Here is a 10,214-nt window from a genome sequence, read left to right as displayed (position 1 = left end):
CACTCCTCGGAAGGAAGATGGGGCAATCTACTTCGGCAGTGATACTGCCTTGGAAACCCAAGGAGGGGTCGCTATGAGTTGGGTCTGACTCGACGGCACATAACAACAACAACAACAACAAAGTGTTTGTTGAGTTTTATGATTTATGGACTTAAATTTTTCATCAAATTTGACAACTTTCCAGCCATGACTACCTCAACTGTTTTTCTGTCTCCCTCCTAGTTTTCTGGGATTCCAATTCTAACACGTAAGTTAGACTACCTGATATTGTCCAGTAAGTCAGTATCTAGTTTTTGTTTTAGTTTTCTGGCTGCCAACAGACCTTTGCAGCACTTACCTTTTTCTGGGGAGCTCAAGGGCGGGCCCTGCTCTTCTATCTTTCTGAGAGCTAGAGCATCAGGGAGATTGAGGATCTCAGCCTTGCTGCTGCTCACACCCATAAAAGGCCTGGCTGTGGGACAGATATGCAAGCCTACTTAAAGCCATGTAATCTAACTGTCTTCCACTCATCTGAAGCATGGGTCTCAGACACCCTCTGCAGCATCACTGTCAGCCCTGTGAAAGGCTGAAAATCACATTAGCAGTAACAGTCATCATATAAAAATTGACGGGTGAATTATTTTCACTAAAGAAAACAAACTCTGAAGGCATCTACGCTATCTTCATCCTTCTACATGAGAAAAGGGAGTCTTGAGTCAGCACCAGAAATTCCTGATGGAAAGGCCAGGCATAAGTGTCATGCATCACTGAGAGGGAGAAAAGGTGCAGAATCACTACCCTGTGCTCTCAGTAAACTTTCAGAGCTGTGTCCTGGGCCTCATCTCACTGGCCACCTTCAAGGGCTGCTTTTGTGGGATTCTGCTTTGACCAGATGCCCTTATGAAAAGGATTGTGAGGAATAGCCCGGGAAACCTGCAGACAGGCTGGCCCCATGTCCTCCCTTTCTCAAGAGGGCCATCCCTCCATAGGGTTTCTATTTTAGAGAATCTGAATCAGATTTTCTCTTCAGCTACCTCCTAGAAAGCTGAGCACTAAACCTGTAGCCCACCAATAGAAAATCAGAGACCCTCCTGCATATATTTTGTGTGAACTTCCTTCCCAGTCCCACTTGACTTTCTTCCTCTTATTTGTCTCATTTTTCTAATCTTAATTCCTTCTTGAAACAAGTGAGTTATAAATAAAAATTTATACTAAGGTGGAGGAAATGAAAATAAAGTAAGCTGGCCAATTAACCTATAATTATAATTTGAATAGCATATAGTATAGATATATGTACTGTCTAAACAAAATTTAAAGGTGCTGTGGTGAAAAAGTGGATAAGGCAGTAGGCTGCTAACCAGAAAGTCAGTGGGTTCAAATCCACCAGCTGCTCCACAGAAGAAAGATGGGGCAATCTACTTATGTAAAGATTTACAGCCTTGGAAACCTAATGGGGGTTGCTATGAGTTGGAATCAACTCGATGGCAGTGGGAAACAAAATTTAAGCCTATGTTGCAATCCAGTTACATTCCAGTAAGGAAAAGCATTGTTTCCTCAGAAATAAGTTTTATTGAAAAGTAAACATATTTCCAGTTAGAGAATTCCTCAACAGAAAGGGTCTGAAGTATGCATAATGGTGAGCACAGAAAGATAAGACAGTTCCAAAGAACACTTCCAGCATCTATTCAAAATCTTTTCTTGATAACCAATAATTTTAATTCAAGGATCTTTAATTAAAGATTTTACACCCGGGGAACAAAATTCAATTTTTTACCATGCAAATGTTTTCCCCTAAAATAACTGGAGACACTTCTGCTTATCCTCCTGCTCCCTGACATTGAGGCCAAGGAACTGGCATATGGACAATAGATGAATAGTGACACAAAGTCTCAAAAAACCCCCCATCATGACTGTTCCCAGGATAAAATAGAAAAGCACAGTATGCTTCCACATAAGGGAACCAAATGTCCATTTATTAAGGTAGCTAGCTGGTCAAGGCAGTGATTTTGATAACATTTTATTTGCAGTCTCAGTTCAAAAATGAATTTAATTTCTTTTTTGGAAAATGTTTTGTACAGTGAAGTGGTCATCGCTGAGAGCTCCCCAGGGGTAGCCAGTGCTGCTGTGGGCAAACCGATGGCCGCTGCTACAGCTGAGGTAGCCTGGGCAAAAGAGGAGATGCAAGTGCAACCTGACAGGCTTCAAAGGTTCCAACATAATCCCTTCTGCCAAAACCAAGCCTAGTTTCAAAATATCTAAGAAGTGTACACATTCTCCAGGTACCTGCTGTGTGGAGCTGACAGCCATCTGTGCACATAGTCTGAGCCACAAGTTCAAGGAGGGGTCAGCAAAGGCAGAACAGGAAGATGGGGCAGTAGAGGGGCAGCCTGAGCAAATGCCTGAGGCAGGCAAGCACCAGGCCTGAAGACAGCACTCAAGAAGGTCCAGGGAGGCTAGGGACACAGAAGGCCAAAGAACAAACAGCTGGGGAAGGCACTAGACCCCTGCTGGGGCAGAGGGGTAGGTGGTAGGTCCCAGTAGGGAATGATGGGATGTGGGGGGACATACAGATATGCTGGGAGGTCAGGGGCTGGTACAGACTGGGGTTGGTGAGAGAAGAGAGTCTGCTGACTGGGGAGTGTGTAGGAGCACCCAGATGGATGAGCAGTGGGTGACACTAGACCCAGGTCTCATGGTAGCTCCTCATAGCCCCAACCAGCTAAGCACTAGTGTTTGAGCCTACTTGCCTGCTTGGGTCAGGAGCAAAGCCAGGAACCCAGACAAGTGCAGAAACCAGAGGGACTCAAAGGTTCTCCCCACAAGACATCTCCCTGGACATCAAACCTCATCTCACCTGGAGCACACACATGGTATGTGTTGGGGTACAGTAGGGCCAGGCACTTGCCTGGGTCAGAGGAGGGTGTCATGCCATGCCCTGCCTGGCCAGGGTTGGGAGAGACAGGCTAGGAGGGCTTGGCTATCCTGGATGCAGCAATGTCCCATGGTGTCACCACAGCTGCCACAGCCACTACACTATCCTTATTCAGACTGGTCTCTGGACACATTTCTGCCTCAATATGAGCACTGCTTAACCTGGAAGTTGTGGTGCTATGGGCCCCAAAAACCTGACAAGCTGCATCATGGGAGGAGCACTGCCCCAGTTCCCCTGCACAGCACAGGGCTTCAGTGAGTCCAGGCCCCCTTTCCTCATTGGGTCTGGGTGGCCTCGGTCAATAGAGGTCCCACCCCCCACAGGGCTTCTGAGGCAGGGGCACAAGAGACATAATGGGTACGCTGCCCTCATAGAAATGGCCTACAGGACTCTCTGCCCACCAGATAGAAGGTGCACAGGACACAAAGAGGGATACAGGACACAAGAAGCTTCAAGTGACAGCCTGATGCCAGGGAAGGAAGGACCAGGCACAACTGCCCTCTCCCAAAATGCTCTACCCCACAACAAGGATGTTGCCACACTAACCAGCCCGGTATTTGGATGAGCGGGTCTTCTGAGGAGTCAGTTACCCTCAGCTCCTTTTCCTGACAAGCCATTCTCAGAAATAAGCCTGCACTGAGAAGCAAGCACCCACCTCTATGCCTGCACTCTCAGATTCAGAGTGTGGGGGCTGAGTCTGCCCCCACACCCTCCACAGGATTTCTCAGTGGGGGCCAGCAAGGGCACTCTGGGGGTACAGGCGGGAGAAACGACCCAGAGTCCAGATGGGGAACACGTTCCTGTAGGATGTGTAGCTGATGGCACAGGACTTGTTGAAGACCCCAGCAATATTTTCCTGGAAGGACACAGAAGTAAGCACAGAGTTCAGGCAGAGGATCCACAGCCCACAGACCAGGTAAGCTCAGTGGAAAAGATGTCCCCTGCCCAGCATTGGGCATGGGGCCATCAGCTGGCCCTCCCCTGTAGGCAAACTTTCAACCTAGCCACCAGCCCCTCATAGCCACTGGCCTCCCCCACCCCAGGCATTTATAATTGCCAGCCTTCCTAGTCTTGGGCCCCTTTAACAGAAGTAGCGAAAGTAGCCGGTCTTAGTAACCTCACAACCCCCACATCACAGCTCACCAGAGGCTGTCTCCTGTGCCTCTGATTACCAAGGCAATGGGGAAGACAGGGCAAGGAGCTGTGCAGGCTGGCTGAGGGTTCTCCCACCTACCCGTCCCCATGCCAAGGCAAGCCACCATCACATGCTACTCTAGTCCAGACTGCAGCCAGCAGGGTCAGTTCATCAAGTGCCCAGAACAGCCCACCCCATACCGCACAGAGGGCAGATGCACAGTGGGATAGGCAAGGGGAACAGATACGCTCTCATCCCCAGGAGATCCAGGCATACCTGTGGCCAGTCACCATTGGGAAGCTGTTTTTCAACCAGACGCTGGACTCCCCTCTCCAGGGCCTCGACATTGGGGTGCCTGGAGATAAGATAATCAGGGCCACAGGTCAGCTGTGGGGGAGCCCATCCATGCAGATCACGCCCTGGAGCTTATGTAGCAAGGCACAGGTGGGCACTGGCATAGTGATGAGTGGACAGAAGCACATATGCAGTGCCAGTCTCACTTGGGACAACCACCCACATGGGCTCTCACTTCATATTTTCTTCCCAGAAACTCTGGCCGTGGAGAAGAGGCACATGAGGTGATCTGCCAGGGCAGACATGGCTCCTAGGTGGTGCAAAGCCTTCTGCTGCCACCTTTAGTCCCGCCCCACAGCCCCTGACTCAAGTGGCTACCATTCTGCCTCCAGGAGAGTAAGAGCACAGGCCTTGAGCACATCAGGGCCTCACCACCTGCAAGGGACTGAGCTCCATCCCCAAACCATCCCTTTACAACACCCATCAGATGCAGCTACTGCATCTGCTGCTCACACCAACCTAGCCAGGACTGGAGGGAGTTTGAGGAAGATCCTTCAAATGACCCCAAATCTGATACAGGAGCACAGACAGGGACTTAGAGTGACCCCACATGTGGGCATGTATGTGTTCGTGCATGTATGTGCATGTGCACCACTGTGCATGTGTGTATATGTGTATTTGTGTGCAAGTGTCTACATGTGCATATGTGCATCTGTGAATGTCTATGCAAGTGGTGTGTATTCATCTATGTAAACATGTCTGTGTATACTGCTGTGCATGTATGTGTATGAATATGTCTGTGTGCATGCACATGTAAGACTTAGCACCAGGGTCGCTATGAGTCAGATCCAACTCGACAGTAGTGTGTGCGTATGTGCATAGGAAGAAGTTGCTGAGCACTGCGAAACTTCAGAGGCCTGATCTTGCCACAGTCACTGCCAACCCAAGCATGTGGACCCTGCCCACAGCCTCATCTTATATGATCCACATCAGGCTTCCCTTGCTCAGCTGTCATGTCATGTGACCATTTCTAAAAGGTGAATCTCACTGCAAAGGTTGATCCCCAGGACCTCTGCTCTTTAGCCCCCCACCTAGTCCAGCCCCATGCCCACCTGACAGACATTAGCCCCATCAGGGCCCAGCATGTGCTGTGGATTTGGGACTGGGCACTCTGCACATAGCGCCGCTGCACACAGGACTCAAAGTCCTCGCCCCAGCCGCCGTCTTCCATCTGCTTGGACAGCAGGAAGTCACAGGCTCGGGTGACTTCCATGCAGGCTGCCCTGCCGGGACCAGAGGGACACAAGCATATCATGGGGGTCCCACCCTAGTCAGTCCACCCAGGGCCTGCTCTCCAGACCCACCCCTGCCACACAAGGGTGACTCCTGATGTGAAGTAGGGCAGTGACACTCCTGGGGCTGTTGAGGAAATCAAGTGAGACACTCTCTGGGCTCAAACAACTCTTGATGGGATGGGCTACGGTCAGTCAACAGTGGGCAATGCTGAAAAGAGGACCCAGGAGTACTGAGGATGCTGGCCCAGCAGGAGGGACCCCAGACTCTGACCCTGTCCCCTGTGGAGGGTGAGCCAGGCATGGATGGGGAGGTAGCAGGGCCAGAAGCTTCCTCCACCAAGTAATCTCTCAGCTCAGCCTCTTTAATGCAGATCAATGCTGTCAGCTTATAAACAAGGAAAACATACTGATCATAGTCTCATAACCATATGTTTAGTGGAACACTGACCTTAGCTTACTGTTTAAAAACTTAAAAACTCCTCCAAAGCAAACATCAAAGGATGAAACACTTTTGCTGGAGTGTCCTACTGCAAGCACCCACTGCCCAGTTCCTTGTGTTGCTTCTGAGAACTAGGAAGCCGACCTCCCCACTCCAGTGATCTTTTGGTGCTTCTCATAATCACTTACCCATCCTGGTATAGATGCCCCATGCAGGCAAATGCTTCCAGCCCAAACCATATGCCATATGTAAAGCAGACACCCCAGGAGCTGGATAGAGGAAAGAAAAAGATTCTGCCAGCTTGTCAGGGTGCCTCCACGTAAGAGGGGGGTAACTAGTTTCAGCAAGCAGCACTCACTTACAAGCCCAGGTTTCAAGGCCATTGAAAATGAAACCACCTAGTCTAGCCCTTGGGGTTGGCTATATCTGTGAAACCACCAGCCATACACAAATAAGAATAGCCAGAATGAAAGGAGGAAAGAGGTGGTGACTTCAGAGCCACATGTATGGTATTAGGGCAACAAAGGCATCCATCATGTGCAGCAGAGCCACTTCCAGCCGCACATGGAGGAGATATACAGCAGAACCACTTCTAGCCACATGTGGAACAGCTTCAGTCAAGGCTCCAATTCACAAAGGAGTGGTCAACTCTGGCTGGCACTTGTTTCCAGAAGCATTCCTTGCCTGAAGGCAGCATGTGAGGCAGAACTGCTGGATCCCTGGCTCACTCACCCTTCCCAGGAGCCATCAGCCCTCTGTACCCGCCGACAGTACTCCAAGCCCTGCTCGAGGGTCTCCCTGGAATACAGAAGATTTGCCCATGAACATGGCAGCAAAGTAGCAATATACCTCTCCCAATTCTACTCAATGCATAATCTCAAAAGAATGATTGTGGTTTCCCTTTAAAAATAAGTAAAATAAAATAGTTCAGACAAGATGTAAGAGTTCAAAAAGAAGCAATTACAGGAGTTGAGTTCAAGAAAGAAACAGATAAGAAAATAAGACTTTGGAGATGAACCCACATTAGCAGCAGCTATAGGCAGATCATATCACTAAAAACAACACGAATGACAAAGGCTTGAGTAGATCATATAAAATAAATAAGGAAAGAGAAAAATCCATTAGAGAGCAAGTGATAGATTTAGAAGACTGTCCAGAAACAAACCAACACACAACGGGTCAAGTGATTTTTGACAAGAGTGGTAAGTCCATTAAATAGGAAAGAACAATGTCTTCAATATACAGTGTTGGGAAAATTGGATTTCTACATGCAGAAAAACAAAGCAGTATCCACGCCTAACATTATACACAAAAATAAGTTTAAAAATGGATTAAGGACTTAAATACACAAAGTAAAAACATAAAATTCTTATTAGAAAATACAGAGGCAATGCTGTTGGGCCTAGTTTTAACAATGGATTACTAAACATAGTAACAAAGCATAGCAAAACATAAAAATAGATGAATGGACTGCATAAATACTAAAATCTTTTGTTCATCAAAGAACTTTACCAAAACAGTGAAAAGACAAGCTACCAACAGGAGAATACCTTCAGAAACTATGTATCTGATCAAAATCTACTAACAAAAATATATATAATATTTTGACAATGTAGTAACAAAAAGACAACCCAATTATAAAATAGGCAAAGGACTTGAATAGACATTTCACAAAAGACATTAAAATGACCACCACACACTGAAAAAAATGCCCAGCATCGTTAGCTTTTGGAGAGAAGTAAATAAAAATCAATACGACGTACCATTTCACTCCCACTAGGATGGCTAAGATTAAAAAAATAATAACAACAACAGAAATTGACAAATGTTGGCAAGGACATGGGAAAACTGTCCTATCTATTGCTGGTGGGAATCCAAAATGGTATAGTGTGGCAGTTCCTAAAAAAAAACTAAAAGTGTAACTACCATAAGACTCAGCAATTTCACTACTAGGTACACATGCAGAAGAACTGAAAGCACAGATTCAGAGACATCTGTAAACCAATGTTCATTGCCGCACTATTCACAATAGCTAAAAGGTGCAAACAACCTAAATGCCCATCAACAGATGAATGGATAAACAAAAATAAATACAATGAAATACTACTGAGCCAGTAAGAAAAACCAAGTCTTGATACATGCTACAATATGGATGAAGCTTGAAGACATTATGCTAACTGAAGTAAGTCAATCACAAAAGGACAAATATTATATGACCTCACTCATATAAAAAGACAGTAACACATAATATATAGAGAGCCCAAAGTTTCTTAGCAGTTACCAGGGGTAGAAGGGAGAAGGAAAGGGAGATTATTGCTTATGGAGTACTGAGTTCAGTGTACGGGATGGATAAACTGCACTAAGGGTAGAGTCACACAGCTGATTAATGTAATTGCTGTCAGTAAATTGTACACCTGTAAAAAACTGAATGGTATCTTTGTTGGTTACCAAGGGTAAGTGGAGGGAACACTGCCCAAAGGAAAAAAAAAAAAAAATGCATTGACCCATGTCACTTTAGTTTTATGTATTTCACTGTACATAAATCATATTTCAACAAAATGTATTTAAAACAAAAACTAAATAGCACAAGTTATGTGATAGATATATTGACAACAACAACAACAACAAAGAGTAGCTGCTGAGACTACTTATGTACATCCAAACACCTCATGGGATTTGGTTGCTTGGTTTGGAAGTTTAGGGTCACGGTTTCATGGGACATCTCAGTTAGCTGGCCTAATAACACATTTTCTGTTTCACCTCTTAGTTTGTTGCATAACACCTAGGGTTTTAAAAGCTCACAAGTGGCCATTCAAGGTCAACAATTGGTCACTATTCACAATTGGTCACTACTCACCTGGACCAACAGAGGAAAAAGGAGAATCATAAGCAAGATGATATGGAATGTATGGCTAATTGCCTCCATGAACAACTGCCTCCTTTGCCATGAGAACAGAAGAACTGAATGGTGCCCATTACTGAACATTTTGATCAAAGACTCTATGTTAGTTCAGTTTGTGTGTCTACTTGGCTGGGCTTGGTTGAGTGATTGGACAGCTGGATGTAGTATTCCCCATGACGAGACTGGTAATCAACTCCATGGTGGAATCTACTGAGAGCAGCTGAGTACCTGCCTTTGGGTATGTGGTCTACTTCCCATATATAAGAAACAGCTTTGGGAATGGTCTCTAGCTATGGCATGCTTGGACACTGCATGTAGCTGTGTCGTTGTTCAGCAGCCTGCCATGCTCTGCCAACCTTGGGACTTACAATGGACTTAAATTAATTGCCGGCTGTGTGGTTTGGTAACATCGGGACTGTGTCATTTTATTTGTCAACCTTGGGCTTCTCAGCCTCAGCAGCCAGCAGCTATCTGAGTGAAGAAAACACCTCTAGCTTTAGTGGGGCAAGAGCTGGAGGCAGAGCTGAAGCCCAAGGCTGAGGGGCTTTCACCCAGCCCCTAGAATCTGGCACTCTGAACTTGGACTTAAAGCCTCCAAATTGTAAGAATAAACTCCTGTTTGTTAAGGCCATTCCATTTGTGGTATATTCCTGTCAGAGTAGCACTACGTAACCAAAACAGACTCTATAGAAAAATTCTGATCAAAAAGGAAAAAATGCATAACAGAATTTCAAATTCTCATGGAACCCACTTTCTGGAGGTTGGAGGCTGGATGAACCCCTGAAACTACTGTCCTAAGACAATCTTTAAATCTTAAACCTTAAACCAAAAATATCTCCTAAAGTCTTTTCAAAACCGAGAAAACAGTTTGACTTAACTAGTAAAGATGTCTTCTTTTAGCATTGTGCTCTTTTGAAATCTATCTATATGAGATTAAATGGGCAAAAGCAACTCAAAAGATTAGATAGGAAACTTAGGGGACAATGAGTTTATGTTAATAGGGGAAGAAGAACTCATAAAAGGAAGGTGAGAATGACTATACAACTCAAAAATGTAATCAATGTCACTGAATTGTACATATAGATATTGTTGAACTGGTGAATGTTCTGCTGAATATATGCTCAATGGAAACTGTGTTGGATTGGGTTCTCTAGAGAAACACAAAAACCAGCAAAGTGTATATATATATTTATAGAGAGAGAAAGAGAGAGAGAGAGAAATTTATCTTAGATAAATGG

The 10,214-nt window shown here is 45.6% G+C and overlaps 1 protein-coding gene across 1 annotated transcript in view; it reads right to left on the bottom strand.

Moving 5' to 3' along the window:
* Positions 1–3,635: 3,635 nt before the first annotated feature.
* Positions 3,636–10,214, bottom strand: part of LSS (lanosterol synthase) — a 58,674-nt gene continuing 52,095 nt past the window's right edge. Inside the window, 5 exon segments of the mRNA XM_042782018.1 lie at positions 3,636–3,767; positions 4,323–4,401; positions 5,453–5,623; positions 6,263–6,343; positions 6,807–6,872. Coding sequence (XP_042637952.1) covers positions 3,636–3,767; positions 4,323–4,401; positions 5,453–5,623; positions 6,263–6,343; positions 6,807–6,872 — 529 coding nt within the window.

The sequence above is a fragment of the Orycteropus afer genome, unplaced genomic scaffold (assembly GCF_000298275.1).
Source record: "Orycteropus afer afer isolate SDZICR_OR568_19922 unplaced genomic scaffold, OryAfe1.0 scaffold00219, whole genome shotgun sequence".
NCBI lineage: Eukaryota > Metazoa > Chordata > Mammalia > Tubulidentata > Orycteropodidae > Orycteropus > Orycteropus afer.
Note: the sequence above shows the minus strand (reverse complement) of the source record. Positions and strands in the feature narration are given on the sequence as shown.